The sequence below is a fragment of the Bactrocera oleae genome, chromosome 2 (genome assembly GCF_042242935.1).
Source record: "Bactrocera oleae isolate idBacOlea1 chromosome 2, idBacOlea1, whole genome shotgun sequence".
NCBI classification, from domain to species: Eukaryota; Metazoa; Arthropoda; class Insecta; order Diptera; family Tephritidae; genus Bactrocera; species Bactrocera oleae.
This window is the reverse complement of record NC_091536.1, coordinates 1444640-1472116: the sequence shown is the minus strand read 5'-3', so window position 1 is coordinate 1472116 and position 27477 is coordinate 1444640. Positions and strand designations below refer to the sequence as shown.

At 35.3% G+C, this 27477-nt stretch overlaps 2 protein-coding genes across 2 annotated transcripts in view; both read right to left on the bottom strand.

Moving 5' to 3' along the window:
• Positions 1–27477, bottom strand: part of pros (homeobox protein prospero) — a 79330-nt gene that overhangs the window by 25337 nt on the left and 26516 nt on the right. The gene's annotated exons all lie outside the window — the stretch shown is intronic.
• On the bottom strand, positions 22948–24035 carry LOC106622676 (sodium/potassium-transporting ATPase subunit beta-1). Its single transcript, XM_014241928.3, has one exon. It carries the CDS (start codon positions 23985–23987, stop codon positions 23001–23003), a length of 987 nt encoding a protein of 328 aa, XP_014097403.2. The 5' UTR covers positions 23988–24035; the 3' UTR covers positions 22948–23000.

The following is a 27477-nucleotide window of genomic DNA, read 5'->3' as shown; positions in this document are numbered from 1 at the left end:
AAGTAAAATAAATGTAATGAAAAAACATTAATTACACCTTTATTCTTCACGTGGCAGGTCAGCTCGAGCTAAGTAGTTTTAACGGAATTTAAAGTTACTGGACCCGAACGCCAATCACCATAGAGTTCCTTGTATGAAAAAGTCAAAGGAAAACACATACATTTATGCATAATAACTTTTTTTTAAGTTAACACTGCTTATATAGACCTAACCTGTCCACCGCTTTAAAAACCTAGCTCACTGCATGTGTGCGTACATATGTACATATTCACCGGTAATTCTGTACATTGCGAGCAGACACTTACGCTGTAAAAGTATTGCGCTGATGACACTCTCCCTCTTTCTCACCGTTATATTGCATTTTTGTTGAGCAACACATGTCAAAGCAATATGGAAAATAAATATGAATGTATGCAAGGAAATTATGTTTTCGGCTTTGGCTTCATATACACCTATCTGCTTTCATAGCCAACAACCAATTTTTTTTTCATTGCAGTATATAATTTAGTAATAATAAACAAGTAAGGAAGGGCTAAGTTCGGGTGTAAGCGAACATTTTATACTCTAACAATGATCAAATCTAATGTTAGGACAATTTTATACTAATAAATATTGCGAAACAATTCAACATTCATTATTTAGCGAATTTGATTACAATCAAATTTGGTATTTTATTAAGTTGGAGTATAGGTCACATACTCACTTAGTTTTGTTACTAGATTTTACTTTGAGTCAGCTAAAATTGTATTAAAATCATCTTCACATGAGATATATGGAATATAAACTCAACTGAAGAAGCTAAATTTAATATAATGAATTTTCACATCAAAATGTCAACCAGAGGATCGCAATTCATTATTTTAGAGATTTATATGCTTTGGACCAAAGTTTAGACCGATTCCATTAATATTCCCACACAATTTTTAAGAAAACTTATTCATTTAATTATACTAAAGTATCACACATTTTGTCAAGCTATATTGGGGATAGAGAAAAGGATGGGCTGATTGAGTTAATTTTGACATTTTTGGGGTATATTTGAGATCATATTTTCAAGGAATTATATATATATATACCTATATAACTCACACCTTAAACTACATGTTACAGTAACGGAAATCAATATATGTAGGATTGGGGAGTTGGAGTAATTCGTAGACTAAATTAACATATTTTCGGCATTAAACTATAATATATCTAATATTATACGTTCAGTTAATTTTGCTAAGATATCTTAAATATTGATTTAAGGTATATGAGAGATAGGAGTAATATTGACCCGAATTTATCTATTTTTGGCAATACAACATTAATTACATAAAGCTCCCCGAGTTTCATTAAAGTACCTCACATACCGTCACCAACATAACATTTAAGGAGTAAAGTGAACCGCATGTTTGAAAATCCTGAAAAACGGGGCTTAACTCATCTTAGTGCATCAAAAATGCACCATAGTTGCCATATTCGGCAACTCGGGGCTGGAACAGTTATGGTCCGATTTGAACAGTTTTTAGACTTGAGATGATATACCTCAAAGGCACTATTTGTGCAAAGTGCGATATATTCTTTGGTGCTTGATTTGTATACTGAAAAGTGTAAGAATAATATGGAATTCAAACTGTGCAATATAGGAATTAGGCGTGTTAATAGTCTGATTTAACGAATTGTTTAGGAGATATCTACATTAAACTTAATCGAGAGCGCGACCACGCCTACTTAAACGTTTTTTTTTAACCATATATGCCCCTTTCCAATGCTTTTCGTTTTACTGAATAACAGTACTCATGTTACAACTTGCACGGACGAACGGACGGACAGGCCCAATCATCCGGTTTTCAACACGTCTCTTGATCACTTATAGGTATATATATGTATATAACCCTATATCTATCTCGATTAGTTTTAGGTGATACATACAAACATTAGGTGAACAAAGCTATTTTGCTCTGTAGCTACATGTTGCAAGAGTATAAAATTTAGTTTTAAACCACTAAAAGTTCTTGAGGCTCATATATTTTGCCAAGAAATGCACTTGAGAACGCGAGCGTTAAAACAATTGTGTTAGAAATGTTCGTTACAAAGATCTGTTGCATTAAATTCATGATAATAATCATTAGTGGTGCCTTACTGTTCCGCTGAGTGACTTGTAACGGCTAAAAGTCAGAAACTCTGGTGCGTTCTTTGTTGGTGCTTGAATGTCGCCGATAATTTCCCAGAGCGTCTTTAAGACGTTAGGTTTGGTGGTGGCTATGGCAAGACTACTTCACCAAGTAGCGACAGCGCTACTTTAGGTGGTGGTGGCTTTTATTGTGTACAACTGGATGGTATATGATTATTGAATTGAAAGTTACAAGAAACATATGGCAAGAGACTCTACGAACATCACCTGATAAATGATTACTTTTATAGTCAAGCATAAGAATGTAAGCACCCTGGCATGCATTTTCATAGAAACACATATGTACATACATATATACACCAACAATAATTCTGGAATACAGTGGTTTTGTAGTTCGTTGACGCTGTCAATGATTTTGAAAGTTTTTCGCTCGTTTATTTTTAAATCCTTATTTTCATTTTACATTACAAATATTAGAAAAATAAAAGATATATTTATAATTTATTTTGAAAAGTAAGGATAAATCGATGTAAACAGAGAAACAAATGTCAAAAAATATGTTGCATACCACATGTCAATTACTTTTATGAGCTTTTCTTTTAAAATTTTCCAGTTGACGATTTCTTTTTAAGGACCATCAATAATCTGCTAATATTAATAAGCCCCGGATAATTGCGCTTAAAAAATTGCACAATTTTTGTTTCAATTAACCGATACTCGTGCAATTACAGGAGTTGCTCTTTACGAGTATATGCAGCACTTGCATTCATTCATAATTAAAGAAGTCTGTTATTATACCCTGAACAGGTTTAAGTTTGCCACGAAGTTTGTAACACCCAGAAGGAAACGTCGAAGACCCTATAAAATCTATATAAATGAACAGCAGGATGAGTTGAGTTAATTTGGCCATGTCCGTCTGTCTGTCCGTTTTTAAGCTGCTACTTTCTTAAATAAATTTGTAGTCTGGACACTTGAAACCTTCAAAATTTTCTAAGATATCCAGAGCAACAAAAAAAATTTTCGTTTTGTGGAGTTATGTAAATGTTTAAACTTTCAAATTAAAACTATAAATTGGTGTTCGCACCCACTCGAAGTTGAGCGCCTTTACGAAAGCTATCGCATGCAAGTAGAGAAAATTTAACTTATTTGCATATGCGAATCCGTTTTAGATTTTCTAATCGTCGGTTCATAACAGTATATACCATATATTATACTAATCTGTAAAAGGTACTAGATTTGATTCCCGACAAACATTACATTTTTTCTCTAGTGATCAGCTCTCAGCATACTTCGCATAAAGTTTAATAGTTTTTGAAGTGGCTTAAAATATTTATAAATTGTTTGGGTTTTGTGAATAAACTATTGTTTTAGCTGTAGTATAGAGTTATACATTAATTTGTCACTGAATTATAATGACAGCCAGTTGATATACAAGTTCAATGTTATTATTTTTGGTATTAAAAAAAAAAAATTAACAAATTTTATTTAAATGATATTTATATAACAAGGCAAATTGTTGAACCTGAGAACTGTTTCCTTCAAAAGTATTTTACAGAGTAGTATCAAAATATAAAAAAATTAATAATTCTGGCTTAATTGATGGAAGAGAACTTCAGCCTCTCCAGAATAACTGTAATCTGTCTTAGAACAAAGAAATAGATAACATTTAATTTAATTGTTTCGCTGAATTACTACTTTTCGTAGTTTGCTCATGATTCTTAAAAATTACTGATTCAAATGCATTTGACTAAGTCTGAAACAATGTATAGTATGAATGTATGTGTGTGCAAATGTATTTTCTGATACAAAATTTGTTTAGGGCTCCAAATTAATTGCAGAAAAGCGTTTTTAACGAATGCTTTGCGTGTCCACTGGATCGATGACATGCAACTTATATCCACAGCCCACGATACGAACATTTATACCATAGACGAAAGTATACCATCGCAAAATGCTCACTAGCTATTCATCATCGCTAAGCCACAGCACTTAAGTTCCACTACATGTCCCTGTCATGTCTCCATAGATTTACTCACACATAGTTGTACATGTGCATGCACATGCAATTTTATTAAAAAGTAAACTAAAACGTATTTGTTGCGACTTCGTGTCGTCCATCGCGATCAATGCATAAAATATGATCCGGTAAAATAACACGACAAGGACAAAGAATTAAAATCTACAAAAAAAAAAAACAAAATATGATGTCTGTAAAAAGGCAATCATAATATGCATCTAGTAGACACATTTAAGTAATTTCCGCTGCGCCATATATGTAGAAACAACAATAATAACAAAAGGATAACTAAAGCACAAAAAGAAAAAAAGAATAATAAAAGAATATTAGCATTACTACAATAAAAATGGTTTCAATACTTTTCGAGCAAATGGAAAGATATCTAGATGAACAGATATGGATGTCGATACATTTGCATGCAACTGGTGCTCCACTATAAGGCCCAAGGTATAGGGCTGGTAAGTTTGGCTTGCATACTCACACAAATGGCTTAGTTTCCATCCTTCGCCCACAGACTTGCACATGAGGCGCGATTACATTAGCTCACTCACTCACATGAAATGCAAAATACACAACAGCAATAACAACGAAAAATAATACATAAAAGTGGGGGCAGTTTTATAGATGGCGACCACGAGTACACTTATCTATACGCGTATCATGATATTCAGTTTTATATATAAATATTTGTGGTCATATATGCTACTCGTATGATATATAGTCTTTATGGCGGTAAAGAAAAGCCAGAGTGCCTAAATATATGTTTGCAGTTTATGGTACGGCGGGGTATGAGCTGTTTTCGTTGTCTCCAATGTGGGCGCTATCTAATCAAAAGTAAACAACAAAGACACAAATGCTCATTTCGCTATATTGACGTCTACATATTAATATATATGGTAGGAGCCGTTGATAAATGCCAGAAAATGTTGGCAAAAAGGAATTAGACTAAGTGCACCCGGGCCGATTTGTTCAGCCATAGGACAGCCTAACGACCCACCATTGCTTAGATACCTACTATTACTAGTCGGCGCTGTGAAAAGAGCAAGGCACGGATCACTTAGTGAAGAGGAAGGGCACGGATATGTATCTAATAGCTTAACATACACGCGGGCAAGCGTATGTGTAAGGACGCAAACTACTATGAAGCGTTAGGCATGTTGAGGTGCCCATATGGTAAAAAATTGTCGTGTCCAATGAAACACATATAATATTATATTTAATTGTTCTTAGCAAAGACAACAAAATATAGAGATAGACAGGGTACATTGTTATCGCAAACGTGTGTTTAAATACAACAGAGCAGATTTACTCGTAAAATATGGGCGAAAGCATATTTTTCTGTTCTATATCTTATCTTTGCTATACTGCCTACAAATAAGCTGACTTATGTTTCAAAAAGCTCTAAGGGTTAAATCATATTTAGCCAAAACTGTTCGGAAAAAATTATTGATTATCTTATTGTATGGAAAAAAGTCTTTAATGTCTAAATATTGTTGAGAAATTTTTATATTTCTGTTTCTTCTCAACTTAATACAGTTTGACTACTTTTGACTTTTCAGTTAAACTTTTCTTTTTAACAGCTCCGCGTATAATAAATGCATAGGATACATGTGTATGGAACATACATATATACAATGAGTCTAAATATTTCACAGTCTTGGACTTTATTGCTGTATTATTAAGTAATATTTCCAACACAAATAAAAGAAAAATGTAGGTGAGTATATTACAAATGAACACATTTATTAAATTGTACAGAATACTCTTCTTTTATTTAATATATATCGAAATAAACGACTCACTCCCACCTAGTTGAGCATATGTTCTAGCAATTAACATTTAACACGGCATTTCCTTACGAAGGACATCGTCCGCGGTGTTAAATATTAATACAACCACGGAATGTTGAGCTATAATAACTTTGTCAGTTTTATTTAGAATAACGACGGTATTACTGGTAAATGCCTGTCAGGGGTGCATAAGCGGTGAGGACACTTAGATCGTCTCTGTTATATACATATTTGTGGTACATACACAAGTAGGAAGTGACTTATGGGGAGAGAAGATCGGGAGACTAGGAAAATGTTAAAAATTGTTGTATGTCATGTTTCGGATAATTATTGGTGTCATTGTAGCTATTCGCGCTCATGCCGTTACTGTTTAAACTTTGGCGTCACATTTGCGGCCTCCACGTTGATAGGTTTGTATGTTGTATCTATGTATATCGGCACTTTGGGACAGTTTATGGGTAAATCTATATGAACATCAATTTATTGTGAAAAGTGCGCATATATGGCCACATGGGGCAGTTATTAATGCCACTTTATCGGCTAGCACAGATCGCTTCGTACTTGCAATTTTCTCTTTGTTTAAATACCAAGGTTTTTGCCAGCACATTTTCGTACAACTGCAGCATTTGTTTGGCCAAAAAATTTAGACAGCAACACATTAAAATATTGTCAGGTCGCAAGTTAGCGATTCGTCGATATATAGTAGACAACCATATTGATCTCAATTATGGTCTTCAAGAATTCTTACTCACCTGTGCTGAGTCAATAGTTGCTAACAAATTTTAGTTGCTAAAGCAAGTGCTCATGGCTCAGTCTCTTAAAAGCGTGACGTTCATTCATTTACATGAATAATATTATAATTTTCAATTGATTTACGGGATATACTTGTAATGTGCGATATGCTAGGCATGGCCGTAGCCGAGCGCTTACAGTGCGTGGCATCTAAACGATGGATTATGTTCGCTCGCCCCTCAAAAACAAGGCCAAGTCCCGATTAAATACCTGTTTGCGCAAAAACTTAATATCCCTTAGATTAGCATTAAGATGACCATAACAAGTAGCGGCGGAAGCTCGACCACACGTTTAGCAATGGCTCCAAATTATTGTTATTGTACAAATAAAAATGCGTATGTAAACAAATTAACATAATTCGCAAATGTGCGAGACAGATTGTATCAAGTCACTTAATACAAATTTATTACAAATTTTCATACTGTTAATGCCCTACAGTATTTTTTATTTGGCTATATTACTCGACAAGTCCAAGTACGTGTCGGGGTCGGTGCTGTAGTGCACTCTAAAAGCCAAGGAATATCTTCTTTGAACAGATGAGTCCCTAATACATCCATATTTACATATATCCACAAAGTTGAATGTACACAGGCAAACGTATGTGCATGTGTACGTGCTGGAACATTTGGTCAGAGTGCCAGACTGTGTGCTGCATCAACACCAAAGTTTACAAAACAAATTGACTTGAAAATTGAATTAAATTGATTTCACTGCTCGCCAACTAATAAAGAAACAACACCAATGGGGCAATCGCACCAGACTGGGTTTGCGGCTCGGCCTTTAATAGCAATTGTACTGAAGTGGGACGTTGCCACATAAAGTGGATCCGTATGTTAGATGGAACTTCTTTGACACTTTTTTTCTCTCCTATGCACTAACGTTTGGATGTAAATCTTTGTTTTGCTCCGTACAATAATAGTATTTACGGAGAAAGAGGTGTGGTGGTATAGAGGGTAATTGGTAAAGTGCGGCAGCCTTGCATAGCTTTTGCTTGTATAGCTGCAGTGACGCTTCATAAGCATGGTGCGGGGAAAGCAATGTTGGTGAACTATTTAAATTGCATTCGAAGAAATTGCATTCTTCCAATTCAATTAATTTATTATCTTCTTGTTTGATTCTTCAAATATTTGTATGCCTCAAGATAAAGTAGTTTTAGTTTTTGTAAGGTTCGATTTTATAACCGGCGCGTTTACATCTTCGACTGATTTCCAAATTATGTGCAATGCATTATTGTTATTTGGCAATCGATGGAATTAAATAAAATGAATTTGAAATTTCCGAAAAATTTAATATAAAAGATTCTTAACCCTGCTTACAATTTCAAAGCAGACCGAATGGCTAATGGGTTTTATTTTTCAGTCAGAAACTTTCTTCGATCTATAACTTTTAAACCTTAGTTGGTACTATTCAATAATTCAAAATAATTTTAATTAAATGTGCGTATGAATTGAATGGATTTTTATGATTAGATACAGTCCAATGTATAAAAGAAGAAACACGAAGATCACTTAAAGCGTGGTTATCCGATTATTTAAGAAATTCAAAATCAGATAAAAAAAAATTTATTCACAAATCTTTCATTCTGTTCCGAAAAGTTTAGTCTAATCCCATATTCTGATTCACTTACTAAGTGGGATGTACCATTTAAATGCTTTAAACTGATTATTTCCTTACATTTTTATTGCGAAAGATAATATAGGAAGTAACGTAGCATGATTGCTGCATTAGTGGTTGGTTAAATCAATTAAATACAATCTGCACGTTGCATCCTTCTCTGCAGTTCGCGATCGCGACTGCAATAAGCAGCTGCCAGACAACATTGATAACTCTTCAAATGCAGCATATCTTCGAGTTGACTTTAGAATTAGTTGATTTATGAATTATGACAAAACATCAACATCGCCACCAACACTAAACACCCCCCATGCAAGCGATTCGACCATCACCACCGACTACCGCTTAGAGGGCTGCTAGCATAAGCAACAAGCAACAGTAACTGCCGGATATGCTAATAGATGCACAACAAGTAAAAGAGAACCACAAAATAATTCCGAAAGCGGATAAGGAGGGGGTGATATGGTGATCACATAAGCGCAAGAGTTGCAGCACATTGGAAAATAGAGAAATTATAAAAAAATACGCAGATTTAACACTTCTTGTCAGAAGTTGATTGTTGCGGGAAACCCCTTTGCTTGTGTGTAACTGTTATTTGTGTCAACTAAGGAAATAAATAGGCTGTCAGACCTTTGATTATTCGACACTTTTATGTGCAGAACGCAGAATCAAATGGAAAAACATGCGTACATAGATATATGCATCTCATGACATTTGCTTGTGGCGGCAGCAGCAGCAGGCCGCGACCAAAGAGAAAAGGAACCAATTTTCAAATACGGAACTGCCACATACACGAAGCACGAAGTTTATTACAATAAATATTTAGGCAAGTGCATTTTATTTTATTCAGTTATTATGTTTTTAGAGCCCGCAGTTCACATGCCATGTTGGTATATGTGTAGCGGTAACATGTGTTATTTTGCCTCAATCTATTCTATTTATGACATAACCATTGCCTTTAGGCTCGATTTCGGCTTGATAAGAGTGGGAAATTCGCCGTTTTGCTTCTTGGTTTCTGCATCTGCAGCCGAGCGGACCAGCGACTGGACCAGACTGTGCACTGCTCAAATTAGTTCAATCATCTTGCTGGACTAGCACACTATTTTTTATCTTTGTTGCATATCTAATACTATTGCATTCAATTGCGGCAAACACTGTGGGAATCGTCATTGCAACAGCAGCCGCTTTAAATGAGACTGCTGGTCGCTTTGGCTTAGGTGCTTTCGAAGAAGTTGTGGTGTGCGGTACAGAGAAGGGCGCAAAAAGGAAATTTAAATTCGACAGAAAGAGGAAATTAATAAAAAATAAATATGCATATAGTTATGTATGTGTGCGCAAGTGTAAGCTTTCGCCTGAGAATTGAAATGATCAAGGCAAATTTTATGTGGGAGCCGATAAGACACGCAGCCTTACTTTAACGCTGGGAATATCAGAGCGACAAGTATTTTTTGTTGATGTTTAATAAGGGGTGCACTAGTTTGTATTAAACCATTTGACATACATGTATGCAGTAAAAATAAGCGAGAAAAGTGTAGTTTCGTTCTGGACAGCAGGGTAGTTATTTACTGGAAATTACCTGTGATAAAGGGCTGGACGCTACCTGGTGGTATATTATATTTGAAAGCAAAGTCAACACCGGCACGTTATGATATGCATTAAGCGCGTCCTTGCATGAAGGAGGAAGTGGAGTTCCAAATAGCTTCTAAAGAATTCGGTGAGAAAGCGGAAGTGGACTATATGAATAAATTCCTGCGCACGTATTTAACTATGATGTACAGTAACCCAAATATTGCCTTAGAATACTATACAAGCTGGGAGAAAAATTCCAAAAAAAATGCCATGTTGCAACAGATGCCTGAAAACAATTCCTCTAAATGGTAAACTGTATAGTAATGCTGGATATCCCCCGCAGATATTTTCTAATAAAACAGTAGAAAGATTTAAGATCATTATAAACCCCTTACTATATTTCTCTATAAGATAACTGGAATCTCGTTTTGTTCGATATCATTATTATGAAAAGAAATCGTAGCCATGTTGATGTAAACGCGCAACCTTTTTAGAGCGAGAAACTACGTAGGTTGCGACTCACAGCTTTATTGTAAATTTGACATTGGTAATGTTATGCATTCCCAGAATGTTTGACATAAGAATTTAATTTAATTAGTGTGACCAGCAAACATTCAATATTGCATGAACATTTTACTGTTTATAAAAATTTGGCACCGAAAGACTTCGGTTTATTCCCGTACGTAATAAAAAAAGTGCTTCAACAATTGGTACATATATCAATGGAGAATGTTTTGAAAAACGATGAAGCGATTTTCGATGATTAATATTTGTTCTCGCTCTCGAATCCCAAAATTTAAAAGGTATCTATCCAATTTACTTGTATTTTAATTCATTTCGGTGATGCCACATGTTTAGATGTATAACCATATATAAAGCCTGAGCTTATTATTTAACCTTGCTCCATGAAGACCAGTTAATTTCGTTATAATTGTTAAGGATTTCGGAAGAATGTTTAAAAAAGACTTTCAAACTATCGCATTTTTTTTGACCGACATGTAGCAATTTCTCCAAGTCTGCCTTGAGTCTTAAATCAAATATAATGGAATGGGCAGTTTAATGTGTCTTATCAATTTGCATCGGTGATGATAAAACGCTATCTCTAAAGCTTGTAAGACTCAAGTGCATTTAACGAGCTCAGCTAATTTAATTTTATGCTAAATATAAATAATTCATATAGAAGTGAGTCACTGCCTGATCATGTCGATCATTTCAGAAACTCATTCATCACAAAGAAACAAAATTTTTTAATGGTCCATATACATATATCATAATAATAATATATATTTGTATATATAATAAGAACGATATACATATATGGTATATGCTCACAAGCACAGAGGTGTATATATAAGGTACACCCAAATACATCCATACAAATAAGAGTCCACATGTGCTTATGCCAACAATACACCAGCAAACAAAGACTTAATGAATGCATCCGGTGCTAAAGCAATAACAGCAAAACCTATTAAGAACAAATCGACGTGACAGTTACATATAACATACATATGAATATACTCACTGACTAACTCTTTTTTGCTCAGGCTATTTTAGTGTTTTCTTGATTGCTCGCTTTGAATACCTAATGGCAAGCCAAGTAGTGAGTCAAATAGTGGGCAAATCGATGCTTCTCCTTACAAGTTTTTATCTTTATGTTTACTTATTTATATGTGTAGATACTTGGGTGTGATTATTATGATAAAGGGGCATTTATAAAATAATATCCATTAGTAACGCACAGTTCACAAATTTTTCCGAAACCAAATACGTTTTCCACTGCTGCCTGAACACATCTTAGTGACATTTCTTAAGAAATTAAAATTAAGGAATAAAATTCTGTCATAATTACATAACAATTACGTTCAAATGTTACTTTACACTTGTCGAACACTCAGGTGTCGAAATAGTTCGATACGGTCACAAAGGGGTCAACTGTGCACTTGCGCAGCCATTGCCTTTTCTTCCACTAATTTTTCATGGTTTTTGGTGAGAATGAAACCTTTTATTTATTATCTTTTCTTAAAACCTTCACCAGTGCTTCTTTTCCTTTATTTACTACTTTACCGTCATCTTTGACTTTGTCTGCGTTGCTGACTTTGCTTGTGCCCGCAGACTGGTTTCGCAACGGACATCATGTATTTAGTGTTTAGACCTCATGGACGTCAACATTGTGCACCGACGTCATTACTATTAAATTACACGAATTTGTGTACATACATGTGTATGTATGTGAGTGCACATTTTTCTTTCTATTCTTTATAAAGTCGTTTTTTTTTCTCGTTTATACACCCTTCAATGGTTCCTTTGTAGATTTTTCAATCCACTTTTAATGACAGTCTGCGTCCTCACAGGCTAATATTCGTATTTGTTATGCCATGCTTAATTTTTATTGTTGGTGCTTATTTGTTTTTGATATATTCAATTCCGTTTTTTCGATCTTGACCTTAAGTTGTTGTCCTCTTAATTACTTTGTTGTTATTCTGTTGACTTCTTCGTTGCGGTTCATTAAGAAACTTGAAACCTTTTGTGCATCAGTGCTATACATATACATACATATAATAATTTACTCGTTTTTTTTTTAACTTCGTCAAATTTGTTAGTAAACTTAAATATTGTATATTTACAAAATTGTACTTGGTATTTTTGTAAAAGTTTTAATTAAAATTGTGGCCGTTGTGGTTTCTAGTTACGGCGAGATTTAAACCAAGCCTAGTCTTGGTAAAAATCTTAAATTGTTGTAACGCGTGCAGTGCTCCGCTTCTAACATCTCATAGCTTGGGTTTGAGTGCAAAATTAAATATTTAACTTCGTTGGTGATTATTTTGCATTTATTGGATCAAAGCTGAACATATTATTTATTGTAAATATTTGTTCGAAGAGGTTTGCAGGTGTTGCAGTTCTATGGTAACAAACTAGGTCGCTAACAAGAACTTGACATAAACCAGAGTTCTTCAATTGCCGAAGAGTTCGTATTTATCACAGGGTTAGCTAAGGTTAGTCTGGTAGGCTAATGAGCCACGAAGACCAGTTTTGGTCTTTTGCGATACCAGACAGCTTTGTATCCCAATAGTTTCATTTTTCCAATGTTATTTTTACTGTGCTTAGATGCCACAGTTGATAACTACATACCACTTTGAATTATTAGAGGATGAAAATGTTACATTGCTTTAGTTAAAGATAAATACTTGTGTGAAATTAGGGGCAGGTGTGTCTATAAAGACTTCAAAATATTATAGTTTTGAAAATTAATACTAAGATTGTTATTGTTAATATTAAGATTGTTTAGAACCTTCTAAATCAGAACATATAATATATAATTTGGGAGTCCATCGAAAAAAGTAGTAACAGATTCTTCTCAATTTATTTATGTGTACTAAATTTCGGCATGAACAGAATGAATGAGAAATTTTTATTGAATTATTAATTAAGGTTATTTTTTATACTACTCATTATCATTATTAAAATTCGAAGACAATCCCATTTAGTATGCAGAGATTTAATATTTTCCGGAACAAGTAGTAATTTTTAAAGCCTATATCTTGAGAATGAAAAAACGTCTGCTTTGGCTAACAATGTTCAAATAGATTTTGGCTTAATGATTTAGCCAACATGTTTGGCGACGTGGGCGAAATTTAACATAATAATTAAAGTTTATAATATGTAAATCCGGGCTTTCCTGAAGCCTTAACCGTAAAATTGTTTAACTATATATGTAGCTACTACTAACATATAAACTCAATTCAAGACATTTTGGTACATATTTTACGCATTATTGTAATCTATCGTCAGTAAAGGTACATATACATAGTATAGGGTGCTTCTTTAGAGATATAGAAATTCATATATGAATGAAGAATTTATATTCAGAATATTTTGTTCAACTATCAAGTTAAAGCTTTACACCAAAGCAAAACTGAGATAACCGGTCCACACTTTTTAACTAATTGAAGACGGGACCACTGTTGGCGGCAATATTTAGGGCTAAAAGCATCGTATTCGTGACTTGTTGGTTATCCACGGAAATATCAATACCAATAGCAATGTCGTTATGTTAAGTGGTTGCAAACGGCTCTATTTTGTCAATTTTATTTTTCTGTGTATTAATTGAAAGAAAAGTTTTCAACCTCTAAAAAATACCCTTTATATCTGTACGCGCTGGCAATAATTCAGAACCAGCATTTCATTTCGCTTGGATGGGGCAGTCGTACTTGAGTGCAGTTCGTTGAGTAAAACTGAATTGCAAATCTTGCAGATTTTAATTTCTTTTCAACGGAATATTTACTCCTTTTCTATTTCTGATTCTTTAGATGCAATGGTGGTGTGTATATATTTCGTATGTATGTTTGTATGCAAGTTTGTCTTTGATATACGACGAGCATATTTAGGGTGGTAATATATTTTAACGATGCCAAGAGGGCCAGGCCGGTCTAGATGCGCAACCTTAAAGGCTTTCGACCACCAAGTACCAGACTGTTCTGCCGGCTGTGGGCGCCTCCTACGCTTGTCGTCTTACGACGAATGTGCTTTTCATCCGGCTTATCCGAGCCCCTGCCGTTATGCTCTCCATGCTGCACCCAAAACTTGTTATGCACTTTTAATTTCTTTTATTTAGAGGATTTTCAAGAAAATTTCACAAGTATTTTGAAATTAAAAATTCGCAAGTACATATATGCAAAATCATGTGCCACTCCCCACCATTCCGTATGCTATGACTGGTGCAGTCAAATTGAAGTGAGCCTAAAGTTTCAACCCTTTCAACAGTCGGTCGATGCATGGATTGAGCACAGGAAAGTTGGGTGGGAACTGATGATTTTGGCTGCGGACTGAATGCCCGACGCAGCTAAGATGATGCTAGTGCATTAACATGTATTTCGAAAAGTGAATGTTATAGTCTTTGTACTAGATGTAAAGATGTAATATGGGTGTGTAAAGCAGAAAGCAACGTTAGTGGGAGCGCATTTCAGGCAGTTGCTAGTTAAAAAGAAGCATATTTATGGTTTTATTTTGATGCATTCAAAAATTCTGATTTCTTTCAGCTTGCGCTCGATGATGCTTTTGTAAACAATAAAATATACCTATGTTAAGGGCCTGGCTGATAAAACTTTTTCTTTGTCAAAATTACAAAATATGTCAAAATTTAAGTTTTAGAACCTCTTATCTATGTAGGTGTATACGATATGCATACTGAAGAGATTTACACGATGTTCACATAGCTTAGAATAAAATATCTCAATAAATCAAGTGCGTTCATACCGGCGGTTCTGAAATTATTTTGACAGCTTTGAGAAAACTCTTTGATAATAATAACATAATTTGATCAGAGGAAACTTGAAGGCATTTTGTGTTGAACTAACGAGGTATAAATTGAACATAAAAATTAAATAGTATTGCCTAATGATTTTTTTTCATGGTTTATGTTAAACGAGGTACCACATCACAAGTTTATTGACAGATTATATAAGGTAAAATTACTTAGTTTATATTAGCTGTCTTCGATTGGTCATTTCTCTGCTCTCTTGTCAAAAAATTTACATGTGAAAGCAACAACAAAGTTATCCGGTTGAATTGAAGCAAGAGATTATGCGGATATCTCTTAAAAGTATTATAATAAATCTGCAATGCTGCCAAGTTTTGTTTTGCATATTTTAGCTCACTTTCACTATTGTGAATGGTTCAAATGACAAATGAATTTACACATTTCTTTTTTTCTTGTATTTTTAAAACATGCGATAATATATATATGATAAAAATCAATTATAATAATTTATAGAAAACTAAAATAAATAGTTAAAGCAACGTTTTTTATCACGAAAAAAAGAATTTCTCCACTAAGAAAGAATCATAACACTATTGCGCATGCGTCATGAGATATGTTAGCGCAGGGTTGCACCACAAGTGATGCTCGTTTGTTCGAGGCCCTGGTATAGTTTGTTCGATTCACTGGAGAGTAACGCTTGGCGAATCGAATACAGCCATTATACTTAATTTATTCATAAGCTCAGTATGAGCCTTAACTTAGGATAATGCTAGTATAGTATTACATAGTTATATACTTTCATACAATAGACATAGAAACATCCACAAACAGAATCGTGACGCAATTTTTATGCTAAAACTATTTTTTATTATTCAATTTTAATTAATTAATATAGACCTGATAAATATGATTTCATTTTTGTAAGAGATATTATCAAAAAGTCCACTACCCTTTCACTTCTTATTTGATCATTTCTTATATCATAAGTTCTACTTATATATGTGGTAGATTTTGGTGTACTAATACGAAGTGTGTTCAAAAATTATGGGAATTTTCGGTTTTTGATAAAAATATTTATTGATTACCTTCTAAATAGTCTCCTTTCAATATTATGCCCTTCTGCCAACGCTTCTTTCAATCGTCGAAACACTTTTCAAACTCTATTTTTGGAATAACTTTTAGCTCTTTCATTTATCTTGTAAAATTTTATTTTTGAAAATAGGAAAGTCACGCGGAACAATTTCTGGCGGATTAGAAGGCTGAGGCATCGTTGCAGTATTCAGGTCTAACCTTACCGGCTGCAAGAGACAAAGTAATCAACGAATACATCTGAAAAGTGTATCGTTCTTCTGGGACATGTACATATATCAACATAATAAAAAGTTTTGACAGTTGGAATCTTTAAATACGCGAAATTTTGTATTTTAATATTCCTGTTTCTTTCTGAACACACCTCGTATATCGTAAATCTCATTGTATACGAAAAATAAGTATTTACTTTGCTTTACTAACTTTGACCAACAAGTTCGAGTGAATTAAAGTATAATTCGAATGGGCAAAGGCTTGAAAGATTCGTCGACGTGCAATAACGTAAGTGCTTTTCAAAATTGTGTAGGTTATCTTCTTCGTCATTGTATAACTTTTCAGTCCTCGATGGAGAGTTCTTAAAAACTAAAATGTCCGCGTAGCCAGAGGTAAATGAGCGAATGCAGCCTATGAAGTACAGTGTGCCGCCCAGCTTGCCGAAGCAGGCATTATGATAATTTCAAAGGAGTAAATTAAAGTTACAAATACTTAACGACCAACTGAATCGCCGGTTGACATTTCAATAACTTGATGCCTTCGAGCGCGGTTGCACTCCAACGCCGCTCATATAGACCGCCTCGTTGCGGATTCAAATTGCGGAAAAATAGAAATTAAATTGGCATTAAATGTGGCAGAAGTAGTGAGACATGGGGGCTAAGCGCATGTACTTTGCTATCTCGAAAAATGAGATGAGAAAAATAGAGAAAAAAGTAATGAAAAAATTCTGCAGAAAATCATTGAAATCAAGGATGAGTCGCATTCGGTTCCACTTACATAGATGATAACATCAATTTGCATTCGCGGAAGAAATGCGTTGCATGCTTCAAAGAGTTTCTGTGCTTCGAAACTCAGCACTAAGTTATCCACTTGCTGTTGTTGTTCGAAAGTAAGTTGCGGGCAGAAGCAGAGCTTGGATGTGAATATGCATAATGAATTTACCTTTAGAAATTCTAAACATTGAATTTAAACTTAATACAACAAGTCGTCAGCTGAAATGCTGGCAGTAAAACCTCTCCACCTCCACCATATCCGCATAGTCGTCTTGCCTAAAATTATGCAGTGATCTCCTTCTATTGAAACATTTCCAAAGAAATAAATATATTTGCAAACATTCTCGTGTAATTAAAAATCTTCTACTGTTCTTCTGTTCCTCTGCATCTCTTATTTTTTCCTTGCTTGCCTCACTCCTTTGGCATGATACAGATATGCATATCACTGGCAACGCTGCTCTAACTTTGTCTACTATGTTTTTGGTCTTGCTTGTGCACCTACAAATAGACTAAGGCTTTATTCATAAATCTGCAAATAAAAATTAAGAAAATTTGCTTCAGAAAGGCTGCATTTTATTTCGAAACCAGAGCGGAACGGCCGCAAAACCTTGCTGCCAACCCTCCACCATTGTACGCGCGGCAACAAATTGGGATGACGTTGAGTTTGCACTTTCCTTGCAATTTGCACTCGCAATGTGAAGACTGAAACGAAGGAATTACCAAGCAATATTGATGTATCAGCCTGTCGACTGCACCTTGTACAACCCCGTTCAAAGTGAGCGTCTGTAGACTGGGCGGAATAACAAACTAAAAGAGTGCAACAGTCTAAGGAGTCATTTGAAATGGGGTTTAAGGTGTATAGCTACGGTGGATGGCTCTGTGGGAAGAATTGAATTGTGTGCACTGCACTTGTCAAAGCTTAATTGAAGGCAAGAATTTGTGTACTCTTCAAGTGACTTGGCGAGAGCGGGGGGTGGTCGAACAGTAACGGAGGCTGAGGTTGATTGAAGGCGCCAGTATAACAGACTGATTTGCTGACTTGCCGACTGGCGCACATATTTATGTAACCACGGCAAAAGAAAGAAATTATCTGTGCAAATGAAAATGCAAATGCACAAATAAGAATGTTTTCCCATTGAAAACCGTCAAATAAACAAATAAAGAGGCGGCAGAAAGACGCAGGAAGTCGTTGAATGGTAGGCGAACGAAAAGATTATGTGAACGTAGTGCACTGACTTTCGACACGTATCAGATACCTACCCACATATATACAAACATCTGTATTTTCATTCATACCTATATAAATAGATATTATTGTGTGCAAGTCCTGGCATTCTAAAGATATATGACAAAGATAGTACTCATAAAAACACTCTGTTAACCCAGTAGGTTAACATATTTTACATATTTTTGTAATAATTTCTTTCTTTCTTTGTTCAAGATCTACCAGAAACATATTTTAGGAACTTATTTATACACAAATATCCCTTTGAAATTGAAGAACGACTGGAGGGCTCTAAATGATCTTTGATTTTAAAATGAATGTCAGAATATTCAACACAAATAACATATATATACATATATTAAAACATATAGAAAATAGTCGAATCGAAATGTAAAACATATATAAGAACAAGTAAGGAAGTTCTAAGTTCGGGTGTAACCGCACATTTTATATTCTGGCAACTTGCAAGGATCAAAGCCCGGGAAATTAATTCAGGTGTTGGCAAATTTTTATATTAAAAGAAGTATTGATCCGATTCAACCGATTTTAAATATTTATTTATAAATCTTATCTTATCTTCTAAAAAAGGGCGGTGGTATATATATATCTATAAGGTTATCTCATACCATCCCAGAGATATAATTTAATGTCTCTGGCGTGTTTAGTGCGTGTTACTCTGTGAATTTTGTTATTATAGCGTTAGCGGTTTAGGGGATATGCACATTAAATCTATTAGGGGCCGGTACCAAGCTCACTTTTTAAAAAAATTTAAACTGCAGATACATATATACAAATAAATAGAGCGTCCTTATATGATCCTGTATACCAAATAACAGTCTTGTATCTTCTTGTGTAGCTTAGTTATGGCAATTTTTTATATGAAAAATATCGATATGTTCATCGGTTTTTGTAAGACATCCAATTTCAGTAATTTATTTTCTGTAACAGCGTAAAAGATTATTCTGAACCATTCCCCAGTAAGAAGTTTCAAGTTAGTTGATGCTGGGCCTTTTAAAAAATTATATACACGTATATCTTCTCTGAGTAACTATCTTTATTAAACTAACTAAGACTCTCAGAAAATCTCTACAGCTTTTTGTTACTCGATGCAGATTCCGGTGAATGCAGTTAAGCGGACAATTGGAGGACGAAATAGAAGAGAAAGCGTTTCCACCGAGAGCACTTGAACACATATATCCGTACATATAGATGCATCTCCTATCTTTACAATAGCATTTGTTTAAGCACCTATATTCGCATCCAGTGTAATGCTCAACGTTAGAATAAATAAACTTTTGTTCAGATTTGAAAAGAAGACAGAGGAGCACCAAAGGATTGGCAAATGTTTCTGTCTTTTGGGGCAAGAATACAAATGCCTTCTTCTTCTTAGAAGGAAACAGTTATTACGTTGGCACACAACTACACTCGAAAGTGCGCATGAATAACTAAGTATTTGCATTCCTCATTTGGTTGAACAATATTATTTATAGCTAAGGGTCTAGGAGCAGCAAACTCAAGCAACGAGCAACATACGTCATTAAGAATCGCACCAAACTTCCGCAGTTTAAGGCTGTGCAGCCGTGAATATTTCTAGTTAGAGTTGCCATTAAAAGACAAAAATGCTGCATTTATAATAAGCGAGCGTAAAAGCGCTTGCACATTTTTAGGCGCATAAGCAAGCAAGCCGTCACAGATCATAAAATGCATTTATGCGCTGAATATAGCAGTGTGTTAATGAGCCCACTGAGAATGATTCACTGAGGTTCCATTTTACCAACACAGGTAATATTTATGAACCACAGCAACGACAGCTTATAACCAGTTTTCAGTGGCAAACATTCATATAACCAAGAATTCGTATTACCTTGAAGTACTATATAGGAGTCAGTCTCGGCGATATCCCTCCATTGACCGTTTTCTTGAGCTGAGTTGAGAACTTAAGTTTGCTCTTACAACAGGTCATATATATTCAATACTAGTGGCGGTCTTTCAAAGCAATTATCAATATTACAAGATTTACAAACATCTTATTTTAGGGTAGAAATACAAACTCGATCGATTTAAGGAATTAGTTTAGAGCTTTTTGAAATTATTTCTAAAATCTTTTTATTTGATTGTGTATACTAAATATACTTGTATGGCAAGCGTGGGTACTAAGAAACAAAAGAAATAACTGATTCGTAATTTTTCATTCAATACATAAACACTACAACATACACATTCAAACATACGAAACCGAGATTTCTTCATTAAATTAAGTTAATTTTACGGTACAGCCTATTCACTATCGTTAAGCAGGTAAGGAAAAAACTTCGACGCCTTGCTTCAGCCGATGCTGTTAGAAAGCTTCGTTAAAACGAAATATTTGCAGGAAACCAAAAAACTCTGAATTATTACAATCCCTTCCTACATTCCCTATATGTATGTATGCAAAATATGTATATTGTAAAAATGGTTGTTGCTGTGGTGAAGTGCGGAATGAAGGCCGCTGACGAGATGCAACCGATGCAGCGGTTTGATTCAGAAGGTGGGGGCACGATGCGTTTTGAAGTAGTAAGTACGTATGTGTTTACTTAGGGTAACTGCGGGTCAGTAACTTGGTGAGGGGAACTTATAGTTAACGACGCACACTGCACTTTTTACAACCTTCATATTGTGTAGGCCTTCCGCAAATGCCTACATTCAAGCATAGTAACCATTTCAGGTGACCGTTACGGTCTTCCTGTTGGGTTATAACTTTTGGTCCTTGGCGTAAATGTTGAGTTTGGCATAAGTCAACTTGTAGAATTTTTACTTTGCACATTAATTAATTAAAAATAGAGAAAATGCAGGTGAAACAAAATTGTGAACACATTCATACATACAAGTATATACATACATCTATATGTAATGGAGGAAAAGATTTATGGCAGAAAGCAGTAATCAGGAAAGAAGAGAGGGAATGAAAAAAAAAACAAAACGAGAATGGAGAGTTGCATAGTTGAGAACGGGTTTGGTCAAAGGATTATGCTGAGTATGAGGTTTGCTTAGGTACATAGTACTGCCGGCCGTTGAGTGGAACGAAACGTTGCGAAGACATTTCAAAAGGTACGTATGTTCACCAAGAATGGTGGCGAAGTGAACGAAAGACGAAAGCTAATTGAATGATTGGTGTGGAGTCAGGAAAACGCAACAAACTCAGGCGAAGCGACTTTGTTGCAACAGTGGGGGGAGGAGCTGACCAGTGGAAAGGCAGTAAGCCGAGCGGCGGATGTGTATTTCAGTAAGTGAGCATTGAACGATTGAGCTAGCGTTGGGTAGCACTCGAGAGTTGAAGACAGATGCTGTCGACTCTGCTTTGGGCATGAAGTGCATTGAATATAATAAAATAAGCAACAAACAAAACGAGTAAAAGAATAAAAGAGTAATAAAGGAAACGAAGTAAATGAAAAACCAGCAATGGAAAATCGGAGATAAAGCGACGAGTGGAGGGCCCTGTGCACAGGAACTGCAGTGCGTTGGCTTTGGCGTCGTGGCCTGCAGCTGCTTATGTAATTGTGTCTGCCCCTCTGTGCGTTTTGCATATCGCCAATATTTATTTTGGGGTTTTAAATGTGGTTCCCAAAAGGCCGTAATGACGTGATACGAAGCCAGTGGCCTTTTAATATGATACAGAAATAGGTTTATAACAAAGAAACATGACTTTTTGAAACAATTTTGTAAGTTGTTCGAACCTTCTTACATTTGCATTAATACTTTTCTTAAGTTTAATAAAAGGAAATTAAGAAATAATTAATTAAATAATATTATAGTTTTTAGCGAGTTATTTGCTATGTCCCAAGTTACTTAACATAAAGTCCTCCACTGTTGCAGTAATTGCGGCCTACCCTTTGGTTCGATTCAAAAACATAAAAAATTATATTAATTTGTGAGGTATTTTCTAAACAATGACCTACGATTTTTAAAAATTAAAAAAATTAAATCAAATATCAGACTTTTAAAAACAAAAGATCAAGTTTTGCTTAAAAATTCGATGATTTTTAGTCCACCAAAACTACATTTTTCATACAATCGAAAAATTGGACGGCCATTGTACAGAAAACAGATACAAAATACGCAGAGCTATATTAAAGCTATATTTGAGTTAAAACTGCAGCTAATCTGGAAAATACGGTTTTGAGAAAAAGGCGTTTAAAGATAAACTGATTGAGCTAATTGAACTGATTGACTTGAGCGGCGACAGTCTATACTGTGACTAAAAAATATTTTTAATATTAATTTAAAATGTTAGTATGTTAGTTTTAAAGATATCGAATATACTAATAAGCAAAACTACCACACAATATTTTCAATTTGACTAGTTCTCTGAACAGTAGGTATACTCCGGAAGTGACACGAGTTCAAGCAATTTTTGAATCTTCATCACATATCTGTCCAGCTACGCGTAAGCATCTCAAATAAATATGTACGGGGCTTTTAAAGCTTTTTCAAAAACAAATCGGACAAGTAAAATTCATAAAATATCCACGATTCTTCATGTGTTTTATTATATCTTCAATGCTAATCTGTTAATAAAATCATGTCGAAACTGACACCACCTATCCAAGGATTTTCGTTGTCATCATTCTCAATATTTTTCGCAAACATCTTGCAATTAACGTTGAAAAGCTGGTCTTGTGGTACATTTATAATTTGTATCGTTACAATCTGATCATAATCACCTTGAGAATAAGACGAACCATTATTAATCTTGTTAACGGATTGCTGGGTGTTGATTTGCTCCATGGGTATTGAACGCGATTGCGGAAAATATTCGATATTTACCCAAGAATTCGATTTGCATGATATCCATAGACGTCCCTTACGTTTATCTGCTGGAAGACTGTCAATGACTTTCTTTAAAACGCGTTCTCTCCTTTGCAATTCTCGGCCATTTTCAATGGCATCAACATGAAAGCCCGCGATTCGGTTAACTTTCAGGAATACACACGGGTTACGACTCTTGTAACCATAATAATTGTTCGCACTGCATTTACCGAACTTGCGACGCGTACCAAATTTTTCTAGAAAACTATTTATATTGCTTACAATAAGTTCGATGTCTTTCTCCTCGTAAGCATTCCAAGATATACGGTTAAGATAATAGGATTCATAGTTGGGGTAGTAAACTAAGGAAGGCTGCAGTTTGGATACTCGCGGAGCATCCTCTGGCAACGTTAGTTTATATATCGTAAAGCAAATGTAAAATAAGATGAATAATCCCGCATAAAATATCAAATAGTACAATATAGTTTCTATCCAATAGATCACTCCTCTTATAAACGGTGTATTACTGATTGTTTTATAATGCGATCGCACATCTTCGTTCCTTACTGTTTCTTCCCTGTTTTTCTTGTTTTCCTTTGCAGGTTTCTTGGGACGCTGAGGAGATGGTTTCTTAACGCTGCTGACTCTTTCTGTTGACTCACTTATCGGAGCTAAGGCGTTTTCAGCATTTTCGCGTCGAAACTGTTTAACGAGCACATATGTTCCAGATTTCTCAAACATAACTTCTTCAATTAAAAATATTGAAGAACATTTGATTGCTAAAACGTATTTACTTTGTTCAAAAAAATATTCAATACAATTGCCACATTTAAGAAAAATCAAATTTGTCTCAAAACGCGCTTTTATAGTTTTGCCAGTATACTACAGATTCGACGAATAAAAATTAAGTTAAAGTTACTGGGTCCTAACAAAAATTTTTCACATATGAATGGAGGGACTATCTCTTCTACAGGTTGGTTGAAAAATTGCTGCTCTTGAAATGAAAAAATACTGTTTTGGGTACGAAATATATTATTTTATTCAATATAATCTCCCTTAACTTCAATACACTTATTCCAATGATCCTCCAATTATTTTTTGCCATCCCTACAATGACTTTCCGGAGGCTCTGCAAAATACCCGTTTACGGCTGTAATAGCTTCTTCATTCGACGAAAAACGCTTTCCACGAAGGAATTGTTTCAGGTTTCCGAAGAGGTAGTAATCGCTGGTAGCCAAATCTGGCGAACTTTAGTTCGTTGAATTTTGTCATATAGCTGCCATACACACTAAACGATCGGAATCAATGTATCTTGTATGGAAAACTGTTTCATTTGACGAGATATCTTCATGAAATTTGGCACGAGTTATTGTCTGCAGCAATGTCCAAAGAAATTGTTCACAACGAGTCACTATAGCATACAGCTGTCATACAAATTGACCCATCAAAATCGAGTTCTTGTAAGGAGTTTTTAGTATTTGCGAAAGGTATTACGAGCTTCGGTGCATCCAATGTGAATGCTTTTCCTTGTTTCCTAATGTGCAGAGAGTTTGTTTCACGGCACTAACATTGATTGAATGATGAAAATATCGAATAATCCAAAATATTAAAGAGTCCAGAGAGAATTCTGTATCAGCAATTTTTCATGCATTGCTGATTACCATAGAGGTTTATCGTTGCGAAAAAGTTGAAGGTAAAACCGCATATGCAGGGGAATAGTGTTAATAAGGAAAATTCTTTCTTATCTAGATCAACATACATGGAAGTGTGTATGTGAGTATTATATATGTTCCTAGTGCATTAAATCGTTTTTAGTTTCCATTTCTGCTTTTGTGTTTTCTGATTTTACGCCTGTCAAACAATGCACAGTCTAACGTTTCTGGCTTATATTGCAGCACTTGAAATAATTACAATTGCCTGACGCACTAGTGATGGTTGTAAACCCACGAAAAGTGCATAATGTTGCAAATAAATTAAAATCCGACTTTGCGTGGTTACCCACGAATCAGTCGCAGCAGAAAGTGGCATGTTGCATGAGTACTACGTGTGCAAAGTAGATGGCGGTGAATGTGCTTGGCGCTATTCGGAGACGCAGGCACGCAGATCATGAGTCGCCAAGTTGTAAGCGGGAGGCGGGAGCTATTTGCCAAACTTATCACAACCCGCAACTCACATGCACTTGGCAGAGCGCAGATAATGCGCTCTTATTGCCAAAGATTAGGAAGAACGAAACAAAAAATCGAAAAAACGCTTGGAAATTCACAAAAATTGTAGAAATATGCCTAACAAGCGGAAATATGTGCAGATTATGCGATATTTACCGCTGCACCAACGACGTTGCCGTTGCCGACTGTACTTAGATAAACAAGAGTGGAGAGGGAAGCGAAAATCATTGTACTGAATAAGTGCAGCGTATCTTTATAATTGAAAAGTTGGCTGCTGCACAGAATTGCATCTCATGAAATGCAAACTTCGCGGTGGCTACACCACTTTGTTTCCATATATACAGACCACGGGATGCGAACGCCAGCTCATGAGGGCACCCAAAGGCAATTGCAATTTGCGCCCAACATACGTCTACTTTGTTGCGCCGGCCAATTTCAATTGAAGCCAAATCCTCGAAGCGACTCACATTGGTTGCAGCATATGAAATTTGATTTTCACTTTTTATCCATTGCTTTTTGTAGCACATACTAACCTGCCCCCACTCATATGTACCATGCATGTGTGGGTGTACGCAAGGATGCGAGCATTATAAATGCCTACTTTTATGCTTATTCGTTCGACCGGTATTAGTGAGTACCGCCGCTGCGCCGATCACGACTTTTAGACTGTTGACTTAAACGTACGTGTGTGCAAGAATGCAAGAAAAATTAAAATGAAAATCCTGAATTGCATTCAGTGCAAACAAAACCGCCACGGAAAGTTCATTATTTGCAATTTCGAAAGCTCATCCAGAGGCCAATGAGTGACGTGGAAGACGCGATCGATTCACAAATTGCTACGCTGTGGCTTGGGCCGTCACATGCAACCAAAGGCAGTTTGGCTAAACGTCGCTGAGTAGAACCGTCCGTTCAGAATAGGTGGCAGCATCGGCCATTTTGTGTTGACGTTGCACTTTTGGCTTTGATTGCGCCTGGATGCAAACTTTGTTGGACTGTCGGTCCACCCGAAATCTATAAACACAAGCACTAGGCTTGCAGCATAGCGCATTGCAGTCGCATGACGAAACTTGCCTGTATATGCATTATATACTTGGGGTCCTCAAAATTTGCGCGTTGCGAAACATAAACAGCATATGTATATGTTTGTTTAGCTGTTGTGATATACATATATAAATGCAATTGCAACCCCAAAGAAAACATTTGTAATACTAGTAAGTATTTTTGTTTTTGTTCTGTTTTCCTAAGCAGTTTTTTTTACTTACGCTCACTCACGCCCTGTAATGACGCACAGTGGGGCCATAAGGATGATGCATGAGGTATGTATGTGCATCTAACATGCATTTTCGGCATTGTTTATGCGCTTCTCTACCTCTTTGGTTGACGATGCACTCCCAAAGCCGAATACCATAAACACTTACGAGTAAGCACTCCTACCACATTTGGTGCATTTTATGCACAGTGTTCATGCATTGCACTTCTACTACTTCTACTATTTCTGCTGATTCACAGTTCTAAAGTAAAAAAATTTTGATTCGAATTGTCCACGTTCAATTTATACTAGTATGAATTTAGCAAACTAGTTTTAATGTAGAACCACTAACCATAACTTTAACTTAACTAGTTACACCTCTAGATGCACTTAATCTAAATAATTAGTATATCAATTAAACTAATTTTGTTATTGTGATTATTGTTTTATTAAAGCCCATTTTAATGCCTAACTTGACATATATAACTAATGAATATTAAAAGCTGACAAAATATTGACTACCAGTTACTCATATTGTATGCAACCACTCATTGCCATTTCATCTCTCCAATTTAGGTTTGAGTATTCGAGTAGAAGAAAAACACCGACTTTGATATATTTTAAGTATTTGAATGCATGTGTTTTCGTACCATTGCGAGAATATTAAGTGCACTATTATTCATTTCTAAATACATTGGTGCATTCAAACTCTGTGCATCGTTCAACATGTCGCTGTACTTTGATTTGAATCTTCCAGGATGTTGACACGCTCATACGAAACTGGTGGCATTACGATTGCTCGACTCAAATTTTCTTT